This window comes from Lissotriton vulgaris, chromosome 1_1 (genome assembly GCF_964263255.1).
Source record: "Lissotriton vulgaris chromosome 1_1, aLisVul1.2, whole genome shotgun sequence".
NCBI classification, from domain to species: Eukaryota; Metazoa; Chordata; class Amphibia; order Caudata; family Salamandridae; genus Lissotriton; species Lissotriton vulgaris.
The window spans coordinates 1,407,364,265-1,407,387,267 of NC_141685.1; the positions used below are offsets into that span (position 1 = coordinate 1,407,364,265).

The following is a 23,003-nucleotide window of genomic DNA, read 5'->3' on the forward strand; positions in this document are numbered from 1 at the left end:
CAGGGAGGGGATCTGTGTGCCCACCTCCTCACTGAATATAGTGCCGGGCCCCAGGCTAAAATCAGCCCAGGGTGGGGCGCCGTTTGCCCCACTTCTTCTTTAAAAAAATTCTGGGCCCCAGGGGATGGGGTCCCCGGGACCTAAATCAGCCCGGGGAGGGGTGGACCACATGACCCACCTCCCCCTTTAAAATGCAGTCAGGCCGTGGGGGATTCGATCCCCGGGACTGAAATCGGTCATGGGAGGGGGCCACATTTCCCCTTCCCCTTTAAAATGCAGCCCGGCCTCAGGGGATTCGATCCCCCGAGGCTGAAATCGGCCCGGGGAGGGCACTCATGTGCCAACCTCCCCCTTCAAAATCCTGCCGGGCCCCGGGAAAGGGGTCCCCCAGGGTCAAAATCCAAATCCTTAGATCCTACTAAGTTGTTGGCTTCAGACGTTTAACGCATATAATATTCTTGCTTAAAATAAAGGCTGTTATTGTTGTAGCCTCATGCCCCTGGCTTTTGTGTCTGGATGCATAGCTCCTAATGCATTTGAGAGGTATTACCTCAACTCTTTGGAATGTATTGCACCCTATTGCACTATTGGTGTCTGCTCTCATTTGATGGCAACTAACCTTCTTTTTTTCTTCCTTCCTTTGTCTTTTATTTTTAATTGCCTTTGTTAACTGATTTTCTCAGTTGATTCTCACTCATCGGCTTTTAAATAACCTGATGATGATCCTTATATTTAAATAGGATTGCCTGAGTATACTATTATTTTCTTCATTTGAGTTTACCCACTACTTCTGATTGTTAATACATCTGTTTTTAATTTCATATTACGAAAATGAGTCATAAAATAAATGATTGATTTAATCTGATACTGATTGTTCTCTGTAGGGACCGTAGTTCCTTTAAAATAACATGTACCCTCTGTCATTCTGTCTCCTTGGGTTTCTCCTTGTTTTATGTGTAAAATACCTTGGATAAGTCAGCTAACAGAACGTGCTATACGTGCCTCCCAACAGTGACTCATCCGGGCGACGAAGAAGCATCTTGTTATTTTTCAGCTGGAAGGCCCAACAGTACAACTGAATATCGGGGAGCCCTAAACCCCCTTTCTCCACCTTCCTCCTCAGTTTTTCCAAGACAGTCTTATCCCCTTACTCTCCCAACCAAATGAGGTGGTTGTACCCTATGTTCTTGTGAGGGTCTTCTTGTCAAAACTTTGCGTAAAATTACCAAACATGTAGGTAAATCTGGGTAGGAAAGACTTCTTGTCTAGGTTAATCCGGCCATGTATAGTGAGGGGCATATTCTGCCATCTCTTCATTAACATATCCACCTCCTTGCTAATCCTCTCTAAATATACTGTTGGTATTCTCTCTGGATCTTGCATTGTTGTTAGTCCCAGGTATCTTATCTTCCCCGTGTTTTGTAAACCCTTACCACTCTGATTCCATGTCAGTCATAATCTTCGTTGTTAACTCGTTTACCGCATAGCCTGACAGGCCGCTGAAGAGTCTCAATGCTGACATTAATTGCGGCATGGTGCTTGCAACCTCCGGAGTGTAGATCATTAAATTGTCGGTGTACAGAACTATTGTAGAGAATACACCTACCGCAAAGGGTTTTAGTTCCCTGTTCAATCTTAGACTTTGGGCCAGGTGTTCAGTGTACAGGTCAAAGCGAATGGGTGAGAGAGAGAGAGCAACCCTGCCTAATCCCCCTTCCTATTTTCACTGGTGCAGTAAAGATATCCTTAACCAGAACCTGGGGGCTCGGCGTGCTATAAATCTGACCCAAATCACCCATGAGCACATCCCTATCCCAAAATACCTTCATACGGTCATTAAATACTTTCAGTTAACAGAGTCAAATGTCTAGCCACATCCAGGGTTATAATTGTCAATAGGACCTCTAAAGTTGTTGCTAGATCGATTGAACCTGTCACTGCATATGTCAGCTCCCGTAAGTGTTTTCCAGGTAAGAAGCCTTTCTGATCTTCCTCTATCAGTCTACCCCTCACTTTGCTTTAACTGGTGCTGAAAATGCTAGAAAAGACCTTAGAGTCACAATTAAGCAATGATATTGGAAGTTTCGACTGTCACTTTCCAGGTATCAGGATCAATATGATCACAGCCTCGTTCCAAGACCCTGCTACAGGTAGCCACTTCCAGTAATATAGAATTAAACAGCTTGGCACAGACAGGAATCACCCTCTCTGACATTGAAATGTAGAACTCATTAGGGATCCCATCGGAGCCTGCCGCTTTCCCTCTTTTAAGTTTTCTAACTGCTGTCAAGATTTCGCTGCCTGTTATTTCATGACTCAGGTATTGCCGCTGTTCTTAAATGAAACTAGAACAGTGTTTATCCATCAGCCATCTATCTAGATCTTCCCCATCTATGACCAAGTCTTCTAAATAAAGATCCCGAAAAAACTTTCAGAATGCTAATTCTATATCATTGCTCTCCTCAGCTCTCAGATTTTGTCTCCTCATCCAATACCTCCTTGATGTAATTCCTGTCCTATCCAGTCTGGCTTTCCAGGCTAACAACTTTTAACAACTCTGACCATACTGACTTCCTATCACTTTCCCATTTTTTATGTAAACATCAGTTGCAGGGCCTCCAATGTTTCCTCTAGTATCCCCTTTTACCAGGGTTGTTTTCAGTGCCCCCTCCAAACTGGCCATCTCCTTCTCCAGCTGTGGTACCTGCATTCTTTCCTTCCTATTCCATGCAACTGAAAGGCTTTTTAAGGTTCCTCTTAACTAGGCTTTGTTGTCATCTCATACTTTGTGAAATGGGGCCAATGGCATAATCCAGCTAAGAAACTCTTCTGTTCCCTTCCCTGCCTCCTGCATAATCTCTAACTGAAGAAATAACCTCCTATTAACCGTCCACCTTCTACTCTGTTTACAAGCTGACATCTTAATCTTTAACAATAAGGCTGCATGGTCCGACAGGTGGCTTGGGAGGTGTTCTATCTTTAAAAATGTCTGTACCTCTCTATTGTCAATAGTAAAAGTAATCTAACACTGAGTAGTGACCATTTTATTTTTCTGTTAAAGGTATAATCTCTAAAGGTTCCTTTTACCCAGCGCCACACATCACTCTTGTTCAGATTTCTACCATAGAGAGAAGACAGGCCCTCATTCTTAGTGAGCTAATTTGAATACATAGCAAAGATCTGTCTAGATGATTATCATTTAAGATGGTAAAATCGCATATGCCACGTTACCTTGCATTCATTTACCTCCAGGAATGGCTATTTTGTCATGCTTTTTCCCCATTTAGCCTGAGTTGGATGTCCCTTCGTGCCCAACCTAGGTGCTGTGTCTCATGTTGATCCTGATGCAGAAGCAGCAGGGAGAGCTGCATTAGGTTACTGCGGCTTGGGCACTCCAGGGACTGCGAATGCATTGCGCCCTGCCGCGGCACAGTGTCAGCGTCAGTAGCCTCAGCAGTGCCATCACAAGCAGACCCCGTCCGAGAACATGTGAAGAGATGGCCTCTTTCCGTAGTGAGTCACTAACATACAGTGGTCCTGGGGAAGCAATTACAGAAACAACAAATAGCACGCAAGGGTGGTTACGTAAAATGCTGGCACAAAGTAAAGAGTGCTGAGATGAGCACCCTGTTCATTGAAGAGGGACAAGGGGAACCCAGTAAATGGCTCGGGACCATGGGTATCAACCATTTATCAAATTAACAAGTGGTCCTGAGCATACAGGTATAAGAGAAAACAAAGATATTATATATAGACCACAATGGGCTCCTATATAGTTCAAAATTCCTTGTCCAGCCGGGCAAGGAATATTTATTGGTTTAATAGTTTGTTTGATCTAAAAATACAACACATAACCTGAAACAGTGGGGTTATAGTAGGGCACAGTCCTGTGCCGACCGTAGGGAAGAGGTGAAAGTAAGTGAAAGAAAATAACAGGCAAACAGAGTGAGCTTGCAGGTCACTGATATGAATTTACATTGACAGTGTATCCTGGAGTTACTCATACAAACAATAATGCAGTGGAGTCACAAGTATGAATTACTCTAAAAGGAGTCGACGTTTCGATCCCAAGCTCGGTTATACAGGGATCATCTTCAAGACATGAAAATAATTTTGCCTGAATAAAGCTTTTTAAACACCGAGTAGGTGTTTGGGATAGGGATTTTCTTCAGATGGTGTGGCCAGAATATGACCACCGCGCATTGCCCATCGCTGAGGTTTCCTTCTCCTTTGGGGCAATGATGCTTAAGAGCTCTGTACAGGTGCCCGGGTTTGTTGTTCCGTCAAGGCGCCACGTGTGGGTTGCTTTAGAGTTAGTATCTGATACACCGGAGTCGTGGCTTTTCGTGAATTATGCCGGGGCCAAGATTTACTGCACGCGTAAATTGCGTTGCATGCCAATATGTGGTAGGTATGCGTCCTTGGAAGGGATGGCTGGTTGTTTATGGTTATGGGCTCCTAAGTTCAAGGATGCCTGCTGGGACCGCGTGAGGTAATGATGTCCGTTTGCCGATGCGGTAATCGCGATGTATAGAAAGCGAGCTGCAATGTGCGCAATCTCGGAGTGGTTTCTTGTCAGACGGGGATCCGTCATGCGGCGTGATTAGTTGCGCCGTGTTGGCGAGGCGGCCAAATTGATGACTGGTCCGCGGGAGTATGGAGGCATCCTTGAACTTAGGAGCCCATAACCATAAACAACCAGCCATCCCTTCCAAGGACGCATACCTACCACATATTGGCATGCAACGCAATTTACGCGTGCAGTAAATCTTGGCCCCGGCATAATTCACGAAAAGCCACGACTCCGGTGTATCAGATACTAACTCTAAAGCAACCCACACGTGGCGCCTTGACGGAACAACAAACCCGGGCACCTGTACAGAGCTCTTAAGCATCATTGCCCCAAAGGAGAAGGAAACCTCAGCGATGGGCAATGCGCGGTGGTCCTGTTAATCCGGCCACACCATCTGAAGAAAATTCCTATCCCAAACACCTACTCGGTGTTTAAAAAGCTTTATTCAGGCAAAATTATTTTCATGTCCTGAAGATGATCCCTGTATAACCGAGCTTGGGATCGAAACGTCGACTCCTTTTAGAGTAATTCATACATGTGACTCCACTGCATTATTGTTTGTATGAGTAACTCCAGGATACACTGTCAATGTAAATTCATATCAGTGACCTGCAAGCTCACTCTGTTTGCCTGTTATTTTCTTTCACTTACTTTCACCTCTTCCCTACGTACGGCACAGGACTGTGCCCTACTATAACCCCACTGTTTCAGGTTATGTGTTGTATTTTTAGATCAAACAAACTATTAAACCAATAAATATTCCTTGCCCGGCTGGACAAGGAATTTTGAACTATAAAGGAGCCCATTGTGGTCTATATATAATATCTTTGTTTTCTCTTATTCCTGTATGCTCAGGACCACTTGTTAATTTGATAAAAAAGAGATGAGCACCCTGAACACTTACCTTTGGAAAGAGCTAGAAAAAAATATGAACTCCCCCGTAATGATCTATCTCCAAGCAGCAGTAAACACCCTTGTGCTAAAAGACCTATGGGAATCGAACTGTTCACACAAATGCTTTAAGCGCCTCGTTAACAAAACTGTGAAAATAAAATCCCTTGAAGAAGATAAAGCAGCACTAACTAGGAGGACTCACGGGTGGTTTGTGATCCAGAGCCACACCAGGCCCCTACCACAGGTATACCTAGGCACCGCCTTCTCAAGGATGGCAAAGGAATCCTTTCTACGGTTGAGGATGGGGGTAATACCATCAAAAGAACACCTTCGCCCGTGGAGACGCTTGGATTCTAACACCAAGTGCAGACTCAGCGAAGATCCAAAGGAGGACGTTCTGCACTTGCTATGCAGCTGCAAAGCCTTAGATAGTGAACGAAGGAGTCAATTAACACAGCTTTGGAACCAACGACATTTGCGAACTCACAGACAAACTCTGTTGGCCAGCTTTAAGGGGAAAGACATTCAATTAGCCTGTAGACTGGTTCGCTTTATGAAATTAGCAAACACCGCGCTAAATCCAGCAGCTAGACTATGAACTGGATAAACTCTGAACTGCTTTTGTACATATATACATTTTTTTTATATTTATTAACATTGCAAATTTTGAAATGCTTTTATATTAATGTTTTGTATTGAACTAACCTGTATTCTTTTTTTCTTTCTTTTTCTTTTATCTGCTTTGCAAAAGTGCTCAACTATGTATTTTTAGATCAATTGCAAAGATTTGTATTAATCGTACAATAAAGAATTAAATTACTTACAATTGGAGGCTTGGCTTAGGGCTGGCAGAGGAGGCACAAGTCTTTTTCACCATATAATGAAGGCAATCATGATGAATTGATGGAAGCAGGCAGTGTGCGCATAGAAAGTAAGGCCGCTCCGGGGGACCTAATTCTTCCGCCAAATAAGCATAAGGGTCTCAGGGGCCACAAAGATAGCAGGTAGCAGGGATAGACAATGGGTGAGGCTGTGGGTATTCGCTATGTGCTAAGGTCTATAAACCCACACTTACTGGAGGCCGAGGCTGGTAGTGGTCAACAGAAGATCAGGCGGGTCAAGCCAATGATAAGTGCGGAATCCTAAGAGACTCACAAGTAGGGCCTCATTAAAGGGCGTGCCTACTCAGAAGGAGAAAGCAAGTGACTCAAACATTAGAGGTGTCAGAGTCATCCATCCCTAAGGTCCTTTTTGAAAGTGAAGCTGGACTCCGGGAACCAAGAGAGGATCCTAAGGCTGGCTAAGGGTGTCAAGAACATCGGTCAGAAAAAGGGCATGGAAGCTGGGGGCAGGGAGGAGACAGCCAGGGAGGAAATTCACTCAGTAACAGACCTGATACATCCAGCAATACCAGTGACAAATTAATTCACCCCTCTGGTAATGGAAGACCCAATCTCATGTGAAGGGATTACAGGAAACTTTGAGGACCTAACACAGAGAGAAACAACTCTACCGCAGGGCAAAGCTACTGGCAACATTAGCCTTAATGGTTGAGAAACTGTGCAGGAAATGTTCTGCCAGTTTTCACGAGAGAGTAAGGACCGCTTCTTGATATTTGAGGCTAATCAGAGGGAGATCCAAGTAACTTGTTCAAACCTGGAGGAGAAAAAAGTGGGTTCAGCTCAGCGCACGGAGATACTAAAGAACAACGTTCAGGACCTCGGCGCCACTGTTAATGCAAACACGGAAGAGGTAATCTATTAAAGCAAAAAGAGAAAGAGCTGGCTGGCAAGCTTGAGAGAATAGAGAATAACTCAAAGCGAAATAACATCAGAATCCTGGATGTGACAGTAGGCGCAGAAGGGAGCGATATAAAGCTCTTTGTAATAAACCTTCTGACAAAAGCATTTCCTCAGGCAGTCTCTTCTATTGATTTTTGAATTGAAATTCAAAGGGTCGATATTGACCCATTCAAACTGAACTCAGGGCAGAAGAAACCCCGAAAAATGTTAGTACATTTACTGTCATACTCAGTGAAAGAAAGAATTCTGGGCCTGGCCTTAAAGGAAAAAAGACAAAATGAGATATTATTTAGAAGAAAACAGAACGCCTGATTGCGTTGACGGGAACAGCAAATAATTTGAGAAGTCTATAACGTCTTTCTGAATATATATAAAGAGAAATTGATGAAAATAATTGAAGAATATGAGCACCATTGATTCTCACACAGCGAAATAAGAACAATGAGAGGATATTAACTAAATAGAGTACCTTTCTATTCAATATCTTGAGGGTGAAGGAACACGGAAGAACTCTGAGGATGGTTAAGAAAGCCTCTTTAGGAAGAATCGCAACGCATCCCGGAAGTGTCTAGTGTTACATATGTGCTCTCTGGGGACAACAACCAAGCAGATGATTGTTGTCACAAAGTTAGAGTCCTGAAGAAGGTGGTTTTTATCGAGTATTGTCCACCGAAGCGCCATGTCGCCAACTACATGTTTTTTAGATTTGGATGGTTTTATGCCAGATTTGAATGTGTAGTTTTTATGTGATTTTAATGTCTTTTACGTGTTTTTAACTTATATTGATGGATGTATTGTATTTATAGAGATATTAGAATTTGGTGGCAAATACCAGGAAAGACAAGCCCCATTTTCAATTGTAATTACATTATGTTTAAGATTTTAGTAGCATTTGTATATTATGATCATTATAGTAATAAAATGAAACATAGTCACAAATGAATGGATTCAGTAATTTAGTGTGTAAACGGTTGAGAAGTGAATAGGGAAAGGGTGAGTGTGCAAGAGAATTTAAGTGTTACATGGAGGACACAATTTTGTCTTTTTCCAACTGACCCTATCCCCAACGTTTGGAAGGGTACCTCTCACATCTTGTGACACTTAAAGGGAAAAACCCTTCAGGCCCTAGGCCTCCATTCAGATCAGACCTCTCTTGAACCACAGCAGACAGGCAGTGGGAGTTGGGTAAGCATGTTGAGGAAAATCGGTCCAAGCGTCCAGTTTAGATTTCAAGCATTACTGAGAGTGATGTGGGAGAATAAATGCTAAATTTTTCAGAACCAGAATAGGTGGACACATTTATTGCACAGAAAATGATGGGGGGGGGCAAGATATAACATAAATAGGGGGTAACACAAGTATATAAGTACGCCACCGAATAACTCTTGAATACATTCATTTATAGTGTGTTCAATACCTCTACAGGGCCGGACTGGGAACCAAAACCGGCCCTGGCAAACTGCTCGGCTGGCCTCTGGGGAGTGCGGCCGAGCTGTTTGCTAGGGCCCGTTTTGGCAGATTTTGTTACGGGGGCCGATTTTGCCGGCCCTCGGTAACAAAAACGGTCCCCCAGAGGCCCAAAACTGGCCCCTCGCCAGGAGGCCCCCGGGGAAACGCCTGGTGCCCGCTACGGGCAGCTTGGCCCTGTACCGCTACACAACTATGGTGCATTAGGAGCACACATGTTTTGTAAACACTTACACCCGTTAGCTGCACCCAACCTGTACAAAATTAGGTTGAGAATTACTATGGTAGTTACCCGCCACTGTGTAATCTATAACACAAACTACTCACTCATTTGATGATGTCATCAGCGATGTCATCAGTAAAATAATTTGAGATGTCAGCACTGATGTTATAAATGATATCATAGAACATCTCATGAATGATGTCATAAGCTGTGCATGGCGGGGGCAAAAATTACAGTTAGCTTTACTAACTATAGCTTTTGAATTTCTGTGTTTTTCTTTAGTTCAAAACGTTAATGCTGACACTGCCAAATTCACCTAACTATAACATTACTTTTACCTTTGGTTTTTTCAGTGAATATGTATAATATGTATAGATATATGTATATCTAGGGTGGGGGAGAACCAAAAACAATTGGTTGGTCATAGACTAACAGAGGTTGTATTGTGAAGTTAACAGAAGGAGGTTCATCAGGCGTGGTGGACTCCTGTCGCACTTACTGTCCATTCTCGGCTAATGTGGTTATTTCATTATAGAGGGCAGATGATGTCAGCTGTCCTGGACATCTGTCTGATGCTCTGTGTCTTTTGCGGTGTGTGTGTCAGAAGATATATTGTTGGTGTCTGGTACAACCTGTTCCAGGTGAGCTCGGACGTGTACTATGGACACTGGATGTAGCTATAGGGAGAGAGATGTCTGTGTCTTACGTCATAGCAGAGGCGTAGCTAGAGCTTGTGGCGCCCGGGGCTATCCCTCAGGTTGCCGCCCATGGCATCCCCAGCCCTGTGATTGTGTGAGCTTAAGTCTCGGACTCGAGTTTTGAATCTCACCTCACTGTCAAATTTCAGGTAAAAATATTTCACATGTATCATTTGAATGCTACTTTTACATTGGTCTATTAACTAGTGCAATAAGTGTTAACTATCTGAACTCGCAGTTGTAGAGGGCTGCGCACAGCACCACTCACTTAATTATACTGGTGTGATTTTTTTTAATACTTTTAAAAAATATTTGTCATCCTCCCTGACTGTGACCTATGTGTGTCGCACAGGCTCTCCCGAGGCTTGCCCAGCAATCATGCTATTACACACATGCTCACTATGGTGGCGGGAGACCTTAAGTCAGCTGACTCTAATGAATTTATGGTATAGGCCTGAGGCAATGGAGATTTGTGTTAGGGCCTCTTGCACCCTGTTATAGTCTTGTACCAGGTCCCATGTGGGACAGAGAGAGCAGCATGGAGTTTAGTGATTATTCTCTCCTGGTTTATTATTTGAGCTCTCTCCAAACAGCCGCAATGCCACATGTTCACAGACCGGCGCTCTCATCAGCGTGCGTCGTGACTGTCACTCGAGACAGACTACTTTTGCACTCACCCGGATCTGAAGGTAGGGTGTTGGATTTAGGGATCTTTCGACACTTGCTGTGCTGTAGGCTTTAAACAGCAATGCAGGATGGACTGAATACCCAACTGTAGACCAAGCTGCTTCTGTGCCACGAGCAGAAAACAAAATGTCAATCTTTGTTTGAAGTGTCGTCTGGTGTATTTACACTTGGTGTGTAATTTGTCAGTCGCTGTGCGACACTAAATATCTAGAGAAATGTATGCTAGGTCATCAGGGCAGGCTCTGGTGATGCTCATGCCACTACTACTCTGAATGCCTCATGTGCACCCATCAATACCCCTTCTACATTGGTCGGGTACAGTAAAGATCTGTGTTCTCTACTAAACTGTTGTCTTGTATTGTCAGAGGCACAGCTTCGCTCCAGTGGTTCTACAGCCTAACCGCAGATCCTTGCTCTTTTTGGTGTTAATTCTTAGTGGAGCCATGTGACCTGCTTTCTAGATGTCCATAGCTGTCCTTTTAATTATAGTCAGCTGCAGCAGGCGTTTGCAGCAGTTTTAGATCTTCTGAGAGTTTCTCGTTGCTCAAATGGGTCTAATTTCTGATATTTATGTTTCCTCATCTTTATTGCTTGATTTTTGTTCACAAGAAAGTGTCAAATGTCACTCATAACCACACTGAAATTATGTACATGTCACAGATAGCAATCTGAAACCTAGGCAGCTATGGATGGCACGTGTCATGATGTCATTTGCTGACTGCATAACTTGGTTAGTCCCCCCCTCACATAACAGACCGTTTACAAACCTCGGGTAAGCGAAGAATGAGATAGTCGATGAAACATAATATCTCACTTAATCTCCCCGAGGGCCCGAGCACCTCGAGACCCGTAGGAGTGATAAGTTCACGCTTTACAAGTACTCAATTTTACTAAATGTAAACAAAAACAAGAAATACAAATCAGTATCGAGCCAAATACAACTCAAGAGCGTTAATTCACTCACATATGTCCCATAATCCGTATATGTTCAATATGAAAACTCATACTCATATGTGCCTTAATGTGCAATTACACATCAATTACCATGTTGTTCTAGCACCTGCTTGAAGACCACTAAAGCTTCGTATCGGTGGCGGTATTTACATGCATTTTTAATTAACTATTGTTCTGTTTCATGTTGTACCCTACTTATTTCTGCTGAACCATGCAAGCAAAGCAGTCTTGTTCTGAAGTTGGTACAACAAAGGAAGGATTATAGAAAGTAGTAGAATCCACTCCTGTTAGAGTTAACTTGTATCTGAATTCCAAGGTCTTCTCACATGCCTTCCTACAAGGAGACACTGGCACTTGCTCATTAGCGACTATCTACAAGTTACACTTCTTTCACGTTCCCAGTTCCATTCAATTGTATTGAGAAACTCTGTAGAAGTGTAACCGCAAAAAGTATGGATTTTAGCATTACATGCCCCAAATCATCTTGGGCGAAGCTGTGATCTGTGGAAATGGCAATTGCCTTGCTTAATTTTTGAATGCTTGTTAACCATCTTTCATTAACTGCATGTTAGACTTCTATGAGCCACAAATTACATAAGGCAGAATTTCCCACATACATCTAACACAGCATAGGTATAGGGTGAATTCAGCAATCGTATTGCTCCTAGACGTACTATGCGCCATGAGATGATATACACAAAAACAAAAGACCATGTTAGGCAAACACCACACAGGTTCAACACTGCTGACACCTGGCACATACAGATAATAACATGTACATGCTAACCACAGGGCAAAGAAACCCCATGGGCTGCATCACACCCACAATATAACCACACTTTCCAGGTCAATGACCAAGACAATACCAGTCAACCATCTACCATAACCGCACAAAACCCCTACAAATGAACCCAAAAATGTGCCTCCACATTGCTGAATAAACACACCACAAACTTGTGGATGGACCAATACTCAATACCCAAAACACACCATCATCTGACAGTTCAGATTATTTTTCAAAGAGAACACTGAACTACGGGCGAACTCAAATATGTGAGGCCAAATTAACAGCATACATGTGCTAGATAAATGAAGCCTTTGTCATTTGCTTGATAAAAAAAGAGTTACTGCTCCACACAAAACTCATATCTGACCCTGCAGAGACCAGGTCCAAGAATGTAGAAGAACACTGTATCTAAGCCCATGAAATGCAACTAATGGCTCTGTTAAGACCAAATAACTATTTACACGGATGACTTAAACTGAAAACCCTACTTTTAAAAGCCATCATGACATGGTCTGGTGAGTTAAGAGCTCCATCAAATAGGATCCAAAGCTAGCGAGCTACCAAAAAGGAGAATCTTTTGCAAATATAAACAATTTTATTTTTGTGGTAGGGTCCAGTATTTAATACTTGACCCAATGTTAGAAATTCAATACATACTCAATTAGGCCGCTACTGCATGCTGTTGTGATTGAAGACATCCATCGACTCCAGTCTGCACTCTGCAGAGGTGCAAACAAGGCTGGCTGCAGTCAGGTTCAGGCCGTGAGTGAAAGCGGGCCCTGGCTGCGGCAATTTGAGTTTGCCGCCCGGGTCCGGCCCGCCTCCAGTGATAGGCGTGCTGGCGGCAGCTCACGAGTGGTGAGCACGTGCGTGGTGGTGGAGCACGTGACTCGCACGAGGGCTGGCCAAACATAATGATTGGTAGCGCTTTTGCGTGCTACCAGTGATGGCCCTGGGACGGGATCCGATCCACTCCCAAACACAAACGGCCCTGGTAAGACACGCATGCTGCACTGCAGGCGGCATTTACAAGGTGCACTTGTTCTTCACACGGGGGACGCGAGGCACTGGCGGCGGTCTTTATAATTAATTTTATTATAGAATTTGAGTGTCCCCAAATAAACTATAAAGGCCCCCACCAGAGCCGCGCGGCCCCGTGTGAAGAGCAAGCGCACCCTGTAAATGCCGCTGCCCCTAAAATTGTGACACCTGGGGTGGACCGCCCCCCCCCCCGCTCCCCCCTAGCTACGCCTTTGCATCATAGATTAAACATCTCACAAGTTGTGTCTTGTAGCATTGTAGTTGGAGTCTATTGGCCATATTGGATGGAAAAACAGCTATAAGAAAAAAGGTCTTGGAAATCTTTCAATACAGCAGGAAGTCCTCCATCGGGGCGGCCTCCATAAGTCCTGAATACATTACTGGTCTTGATCTCCCCAGTGTGTCTTGGGCAGTGCTTTGTGTTAACTTATAAAGGACATCTAGTAGCTTAGTTTCAGATTTCTCTCTCAAAGCCACTGGCTTGGAGCAGGCAAACAAGTAGTGTACTTGTCTAAATGTTCATGTCACAAACAATGTGAAGTCACCATATTTTGGTGGCAAGCTGACCTCAGTCAAAGGTTTTCCAAACTCTCCTAGTCATGGGGGCGGCTCCTCCGCTATGGCGCAGGAGCATCGCCCCATTGCTTTCTCACAGTGCGAGAAGCAAAAACATAAAATGGTAATAACTTTTAGTTATTACCATTTTATGGGTTTTTTTGCCGATAGGCAGGTGGGCGGGGCTGCTCTGCTTACGGAGCAGCAGGTGAGGAATGGTTTGCCCACTCCTGAGTGCGCAATGACTGTTTGTTCCGCCCTGTCGGGCCGCCCAAACCAGTCATGCGTCCTCCTCTGTTCTCCAAGCAGACTGCATTGCAGCCTGCATAGAGAACATGCCGACCTCTACAGCCCTTGCTGAGCGGCGTGTCACGGCGCTCAGGCCAATCAGACCAATGTCCTGGCCTGGATCAAGTCTTTCCTGACCAACCAGAGACAAGCAATTTCCCTCAGTCCCTTTCTAACCCCCGCACGCTCCATCACAGCAGGAGTGCCACAGGGCTCCTCACTTAGCCCACTCATGTTCAATATATATATGTCCCCACTCATTTCCCTCATTTCATCATTAGGGATTGAGATTACATCCTATGCAGATGACACGCAGTTGATCCTGTCCCTGAATAACAATTCCACATGTGTAGAATAAAATTTCAAACTCTGCCTTAAGGAGGTCATCCTGTGGATGAAAAACAACCACCTACGTTGCAACACAGATAAAACAGAGATCCTGCTGATAGGAAAATACAATCCCTTCCAACCAAATGCCTGGTGGCCAGAGGAGGCAGCAGCCGCCGCCCCTCCACTGTGGAAGTGGCAAAAAATGTGTGAGTTTTATTTGATACCGCCCTTTCTTTTAAGCTGCATGTACTCAACGTAGCTGGGACCTGATTTGGTTTAATTCAAACTCTAAAAAAATTCTTCGAACTTATCCCGCTCTCGGCCAGGAAAACAGTCACTGTGGCATTGATACTCTCACATCTGGACTATTGTAATAGCCTACTGGCGGGTACTAACAAATCTACCCTGAAGAGGCTACAGGTAGTTCCACACGCAGCAGCCCCCCTGGTACTGAAACTTCCTCATTGGGCCTCCGCCTCCGCTGCTTTGAAATCTCTTCATTGGCTTCCGCTACATAAGAGAATTTTATTTAAGCTTCTTGTCACCACCTTCAGAGCAGCTGGCCAACTGGGGCCAGTATATCGCTCAGCAAGATTTACACCATGTACTACAACAAGGACACATAGATCCTCATCCGCAAACCTCCTCAAATTGCCTGGTTTCCGACTTAAAATGTGGGGAGGGAAATCTGCAGCAGTGTTAGGAGCAAGAGCTTGGAATCTCATGCCAAGCAAATTGAGATTACTAGAGACAGAAATGCAGTTTAGGAAGGCCCTAAAAACCTGGATCTTTGAAGCCTCAGATGTACTTTGTCACGCCCTTATCTAGGTTCCTAGGCCTCACAATCAGAGTCGGGGCTTGCCTCTATCCATTCAGTGCCAGGAGGCTCTTTCCAGAGCAATAGTTGTGCTTTACAAGCAACCCATTCAATTCAATTCAATCACAATGCTCCATTGGAGCGTTGTGATTGGCTTTTGGGTGGGAGCCTGGCTGCATGCTTCCTGTTCCGACCTGGGGTCGAGGCAGGAGAGCAGGAAAGAAGATGCGGGACCCAGCAGCGATGGCGGCAAGGTAAGTTTTGTTTATTCGTATTCTTTTTTTTTTATGCAGCCCGCAGACTCCACTTTGGGATACTTTGGCCAACTATTGATAAACCCAGTCCTTGATTACTGAGTGAGAGGTTCTGTTGTTCTCTGGGATCAAAGTACAAAATAGCCTTATCTTTGCCTCTGTATCTCTCTGTCCCTCTGGGTCACTAATTCGCTTTATGGTAGCAGAAAGCAGCCAACACGCCACCACATTAGGCACAAGGCTTCCTAGGGTCTTGACGAATTCCAGCGGTTCCTCCTACATTTACCGCCTAGATAGTCCTATCATGACTGGTGTTAGTCCTGCACCTGATGTCTCTCTAGTCCTAAAAAGGATCACATCAAAGAGGATGGGAGATAATGATCCTCATGTGCATCAAGCATGCTTCATGCACATGCAGTTGGGAATAGTACCTTGATGGTGAGTTCCCGTGGAGCATTTCTATGCCACCTGTTCCCATCGCCCACCCTCACCCATACGTCATCAGAGGTAAACCACTGGCTCAATTTAAGCACTGCGGGTTACTGTTCCATCTGAGGTAACCAGGTGTCAAGGAAACCACAGCGTTGTCCGATATTAAAGACATTTTTGACATTTTACATCATATTTCGAATTATCCTCCTCCACTGGTGTGGATGCTGTCATTGTCAAATTTACACCGGTAATTCTACCATTTGCTGCCGCAGCAGGTAACTACTGTTGGAGCTTCAATTGCCAATGTGAAAATTACTACCTTGATGCAATAAAATATTTATTGTCACCTCTCCTTCTCTTGAACCCAAAGGAAATGGCAGAAGCTCTTTTTTTTATGTAATCTCGGATTACAAATGTTCAGATCAAAATTAATTGTACTTCGATGGAAACTTTATCTAATTTAGTGCACTGAATGTGGTGACGACGAGGAAGGCTACAGTGATACGTTAATGTCTATAGTACAAGAAGAAGCATATTTTTTAAATGAGCATTTCTGCCGCATTTCCTATTGCTGCTAAGATTTTATCCTATTGACATCTGCCAGGGACATTTCTGTCCAGATCACGTTACTGGGAGATGGAAATGCCAGGTGGATTTTACACAGTGGGACATTATAGGGATATCCACCTTAGGTGATGTATGGCATTAGGCGGGACTAAAAACATACAAACATCTGTTGGCGGAATATGAGCTTGCCCGCCTATAGGTGTTTACAGTTGAGGTATGGTTTGGCTTTCTACATTCCACACAGGCCACAGATCCAGATGGGCTACATGTTGGAGCACAGAATATTGGGACCCAGTTGTTCTGATTTGGTGGGGCAAACCTGTACCTATTGGTCTTATGGGATGCGCTCAGGGTGGGGGTCTTTTGCATACATTTTGGTTAGCTCTGGGAAGGTGTCGGGTCCGGTCTCCCTCTATGGGATATGATGACGTATAGATACAGCTATGGTCATGAAAACAGAATACCTTTTCTCCAATCCAGTGGCTACACGGTTAATAGGTGCCTCTGTTGTATTTGTATATTAGATGTATGGAAATTGTGAAGATCAACAAAATAATTATTTTTAATGCTGAAAATAGAAGGTATTAAAACTTTCTCCACTTTCTTGTAGAGGCGAAAACATTTGAAATATATTATTTTTCCCGACCCATTAAGCATGACAAACTTTTTTTGTATGGTTTAATACAATGTTTTTCTTTGTGAAGTTAAAGTAAGGGAGGGTCATTAAAGTTGCTGCTCTCTCATACCTAGACTATTGCTGCCTTGTCTTTTACAGGTGAAGCAATAGAGAGCATTGTATATTTTTAATATCAAATACATCTACAGACACACACAAAGGATTCTGCTGCTCGCAAGCATGCATTGATTGCATTGCCATTGGCCAATTGCATTCTGGCTTTTTGTGTTTGTTGAAATCTTATAATGTAGTATATGTATACCCTTCACACAGAAAGACATATTATCCCCTACATAATGAACCCTAACCAGGCATAGTATATGCCAGAAAAATTAATAGTTTATCATCAGTCAATGTCACCACCTGTTTACACTCATCAAAACTGTGAGCTTGTGTGCGTGTGTGTGATTATTTATATCGATATGTATGTATATTTGATGCATGTGTTCCAGTGTACGTGTATTTATGTTTCAGTGCATGGTTATGGGACTCTGCAACTGAGTGCGCCTGTATATATTGACCTGCCTCTTTATGAGTCACTTCACCTGCTTGTGAAGTGCATCAGTGGGAGCTGAAAGAGTTTTTACCCATGAGAGATGGAAGGTTCACAGTAACAATTTATCACCACTCTTTCTTCGTGGATCTTTCGGGTACAGCAGTGTACCAGTGTCCGCACATGCCTGTCACGCATGTCGACAGTGTATTGTAGTAGCAATTGTTTGAGAGCAGATGTGTGGGTATAATGGAATATCCCTTCAATATGAGATATTACTAGGGACGAGAAGCATATGGTGCCGGGGTATGGAATTTAATGACAATTTATGGCATGTATTATTGGGGCATTTGGGCATATAATAGCAATACCAGGCTTCTTGTTGAGGTATCTGCCCATAGTACAGCAATGCATGGCATAAAGTGCAGCTATCGAGAGCAGAATGTCAGTATCTAACCTAGTACTGAAGTGGTATGTCTTCCAGCCCCTCCATAATACCGTTTCACCCCTTTATCATCACTCCCAAACCGCATACTCTAACTCATAATAATGACAATGCGCATTTTGTACACGGAGAAAACCAAGCAAAACTCCACACCTCAAACACACCATCAACTATCCGGGAATACACTGATCCATATTACACATCACATACACTTAAAAAGGAAGGCCTCACCCAAATACTCTGCACCTCTTTGGTAAGTCTTATGCACATTTCTGGAACTGGAAAGTCTGCTTGTAATGAGAACTGCTGACTCACTGGTCACCTGACACTTTTGGATACTGAATAGCCTGCACCTTTGTGGGCAGTGGACAGCCAAAAACTCGAGGCTAGTGTTTCTAACAATATTGTTATCTAGGGACCGAACATGTGTACATTAGGAATGTTGGCCCTAGCTAGTTGGGCTCTGAAGACCCTGGGGCAGTTCTGCTCTGGGTCTCTTCTACACTATCAGCTAGATGCATCAAACAAAAATCCGCTCGCAAAGGAGCAAATTCTCAGAATCAGCCCCTTTGCGACCGGGATTTTTGCATTTGGGATGCATCATCCCAAATTAAAAAATCGCAAATTGCGAAATCGCTAAATTGCGATTATTTGCATTTAAGGAATCTCAAATTGAAATTCCTTAAATGCAATTCATGAAAGTTTTAAAAATAGCGAATTCGCTAATAGGGCACGCAAATTACCTTGAAGTACAACTTCATGGTAATTTGCCCAAAATTTGAAAAATGCACTAAAGTGCATTTTTCAGAGTTTCATGTAGCGCACACACATGCCCCAAAGGCATGTGTGTGCACAACATATGTGCATAGATCAATTTCAGGGGTGCAACAGGGTGTCCTTTGGACACCCCTGCACCCTTGAAATCGCAATCTCAATATGCGAATCGCTAATTGCTATTCGCAAATTGAGATTGTCTTCCCATTCATTCCTATGGGCCTCCAGGCCCATAGGAATGAATGGGGAGGTATTCCTTGATTGCGACTCGCAATTTGCGAGTCGCAATTAAGGAATTCTAAGAAATCGCTATTTTTTAAGTGATTTCTTGATGCATTCCATTTTGCTATTCCTTAATAGCGAATCGGTATTTTTCGCTATTAAGGAATCGCAAAATGGGTTGTTGATGCATCAGGGGTATGTCCCCATAGGCAATTAGTGGAAGCCGAGTACATTTGCCTTAATTAATACTTAAGTCCCACTGCCACTTGTAAGCATTTGTAATCTTGGCACTGTTGCCAGCTGCGTATCGCAGCGCTGTTGGCTTTAGATACCACAGCCACTATGGGCCTGGTACTAATTTTCAACATGGAGACATTACTAGAACCTAAGGTTTGCTTGCCAGGCAGTCTTATGCTAATATTTATAGTTCTGCGATAGTGGCACTTAAGGTACCTAGTATTAGAACACATTTGGAAGCAACTCAGATTTAGACCCACCGATAACCCTGCGATAAGGCTGGAAACCTTTTTATTTTGCTTCCACTGTTTTCCCTTCACCATAATTTTAAAGCCCACCTCTTTTCTGCCACAAATTCACAATCAAACGATGCTTGTTTTCACAAATGATCAATATGTTCCCAAGATCTATAATTTGGTATATAACATCAATTCAGCATGCAAATCTGCTCTGTGAGTCTTAGTGGAAATGTAAACAATTGAATGAAACAAAAGTATTATCTTACACCATTTTCTATTTTTGTTACAGCTCCAGTAATAAACAGGTTTACTCGACGTGCATCAGGTAAGCAAATTCAATGTCCACTTTGTATTGTATTTGTTTGCAACCTTCTAGAAGTAGTAAATGGACTGTCGCACAGTGTTCATGAAAACCCAGGCAGTTCTATTATCGGACGCTGCTTTCTTTGCGGTATAATATGTGACAAGATAAACTGTACTTCTGTGAGTGGTGCCTTCTTTTCTGTTCTGTTATGAGAAACTGTTTTTTTAAACTGTTTTTCTTAATTATTCATAGAAATCAACATGCACTGAGCAGTGGCAACAGTTGTTAACAGTGGATGACCGGGGTTCAGTTGCCATACGGGAAAAAAGAGGGAATTAGTCAAGTGAGAAATCTTATTCTTGGAGGCCTTGACCTTGTATGTCTTGGATTTGGCAGGGCCAGTGAGTTTGCGATAACTTGTTCAATGAGTAGAATGCTTTACTGGAGAATAAGTAACTTTTACAATTGAACAAAGCTGAGACTGGGTAATTACCCGATCTCAAGACCAATACTTGGATCCCATAGATACACCAAAGAAATACCACTCCTTGCACTGTGAAACCAGTACAAAGGTGATGTCCTACCCTTGTCCTTCATCAAAGGTCTCCTAAGGGATGCTGTTTTACCCCTATTTATTATTGACAATACCTCGTTCATGCACGGCATCTTCCCAGATGCCCTGAAGACAGGCTAGATCCCCAGCTACACAAGGCCCTTGTAACCTTGCCAACTGGTGGTCCATCACTCACCTACCATTCATTGGCCAGCTCATTGAAACAGCAGCTATGTTCAACTCCAAAGTCACATTAATGCTAACCATCTCCTGCACGAGTATCATTCTGACTTCAGTTTTCAGATCACATTGAAACATAGAGACCACTACATTACGCTTCATAGACAATGCCCTCCTAATCACAGATGAAACAACCTGACCAAGTCAGAATTCTTGTTATTTAGCAAGATCAACAAACAAGAAACAGTACAATCCTGTCTCAATGACATGAACCTTGATGACGTCGAACCCCAATTTTTGCCAAATGCCAAGTCACTTAGATTCCCCTAGGCACCAAACTCACCCTCAAGGAAGGCATTGCCAAAAAAACAATGATGGCCTGGTGCTTACTCTTTCTTCTAAAGAAAGTGAAACAGTTTCTTCCAGAAAGTGACTTCAGAACTTCTGTCAAACCATCATTCTCTCGCCCTTCTCCATGGCCCCAAGACTCCACACTGGCACCCCTTAAAAGCATCCTACAAGCCTCAGCATGTCTCATTCAACTCGAAAGGTTACCCTTGCAAGCCTGCATTATCTTCAAAACCAGCTGCATCATTTACAGAGTTGTTGCAACCAGCACCCCTTATCTTGCAGACAAGCCAACCATCTCTGTTACTTCTCGCCATACGTGTCACCAGGACACCATCAGACTGCAGACTAAGAAGTGTATAAACTATAAAACAAGGCAGCTGGCCATTTCCATCTATGCACCCAGGCTCTGGAACAACATTCTTGTATCCATCAGGACTGCTCGAATGTTGTTCAAATTTAGGAAAGAGTTGAAGACTCATTTCATAAAAGAACAGTACCTCACAATGCACTAACCATCCCCAACCCAGCTACTTCTATTACTTGTAGACTTTATACTTGTTTGTACCCTGTACAGTGCTCTGCTCCCATTTTGGCTAGGTTTGTGCTGTACAAATACTGCATACACACACTAGAATATATTTCAAAGAATACAAATTAGGTCGTGCTCCAGACTAGTTACATTTCAAAAACAGGGGATTCACAGCTAAGCATGAAAGGATAAATTAATTGGGAAGTATGTTGAAGTCACAGTAAGAGATGAGCAAAGATTTTTTAAAATATCAGAAAATGTATGAGATACATCAAGGAGAGTGAAGATGTCTTATCTATAGGTTTTTAGGGAATGATTTAAAAATAGTTTATTGCATGGCTGCCTGGGTACATGGAGATCTGTATCCGACCAGGAGATTAAGGTGTATATATTTGGTAAGCACAAAGGCCCTTGTGACTGATGGGAAATAAGTTGCTTTTTTTTTGTAAAAATTTTATTTTGCAGTATATCAGTTGAAACGGAAAGGGGGAGGGAAACAGGAAGAGGGGAACCGGAAAAGGGGGGAAAGACAGGCGACATACCGCCACTCAGCCCCACACAGGGGGTGCAAAAAAGGAGGGAGGGTGCATTCAAAAAAGAAGGGCGATGGAGCTCCACAGGTCATAGGTAGCCAACTACAGTCCGACAAGCAATGGGGGAGTCCCCACCCAGTGCAGCTTCCAGTCCAGAACAGGTATCCGTAGAGCCCAAGCTCCGCCCATAGTCCAGCAACCCTCCCTAGTTATAGCCAGTCGTAGCAAGAGAGAGAAGAAAGAAAGGCCAACCCCTCCCTCTAAGCGTGGGCGCCGCAGGACCGAGAACGGAAGCCTTGCACGGCCGCCCTGCCAGACGTATTTCAGCATCATAGTCTTCAGTCTGCGGAAGTAATCTAACCCTATCGGAATAGGCAAAGCCTGAAAGAGGTATAACAGTTTGGGTAGGAGCACCATTTTAAGAGCGTGTATCCTGCCTAGCCACGAGATGAATTTAGGCTTCCATCGTTCCAGCTCCGCCCTAATAGAAGAGAACATCGAAGGGAAGTTAGCCTGGAACAGGGCATTCACAGAGGGGGTCAACCGCACGCCCAGGTAAAGCAAGGACTCCGACGCCCAGGTGAGCGGGGTGAGTGGCCGGGTCAGCTGAACCTCCCCCGCCGACAGGGTCAGATTCAGGATGTAGGATTTGTCGAAATTGACCTTGAAGCCCGCCACCTCTTCGTAGGCGGCGAGCACCGAGTGGACATGCGGGAGCGACAGCGCCGGCTCCCTGAGAGACAACAGGACGTCGTCCGCAAAGAGTGAGATCTTGTGCTGTTCGCCCGTAAAGGGAAGACCCAAAATCCTCTCATTTTCCCGCACCGCCACAGCCAACGGCTCAATACTAAGAGCAAATAGAAGGGGCGAGAGGGGACATCCCTGACGCGTCCCTCGGGAGTGACGGAAATTCAAGGATCTATGGCCGTTGATCAACACTCGAGATGAAGGGCCGCTGTAGTTGGCCTCAATCATCCTCACGAAGGAGGGCGAGAAACCGAAGGCTATCAGTGTCTTGTGCAAAAACCCCCAGTCGACGCGGTCGAAAGCCTTCTCCGCGTCAAGCCCCACTAGTACCGCAGGCATGCGAAAACGTTC

The 23,003-nt window shown here is 43.9% G+C and overlaps 1 protein-coding gene across 1 annotated transcript in view; it reads left to right on the forward strand.

Annotated features, from left to right (window-relative positions):
- Nucleotides 1-23,003, forward strand: part of PRKAR2B (protein kinase cAMP-dependent type II regulatory subunit beta) — a 428,684-nt gene that overhangs the window by 177,954 nt on the left and 227,727 nt on the right. The window contains exon 2 of the mRNA XM_086967160.1: nucleotides 19,745-19,780. Coding sequence (XP_086823286.1) covers nucleotides 19,745-19,780 — 36 coding nt within the window. The remainder of the gene's footprint in view (nucleotides 1-19,744; nucleotides 19,781-23,003) is intronic.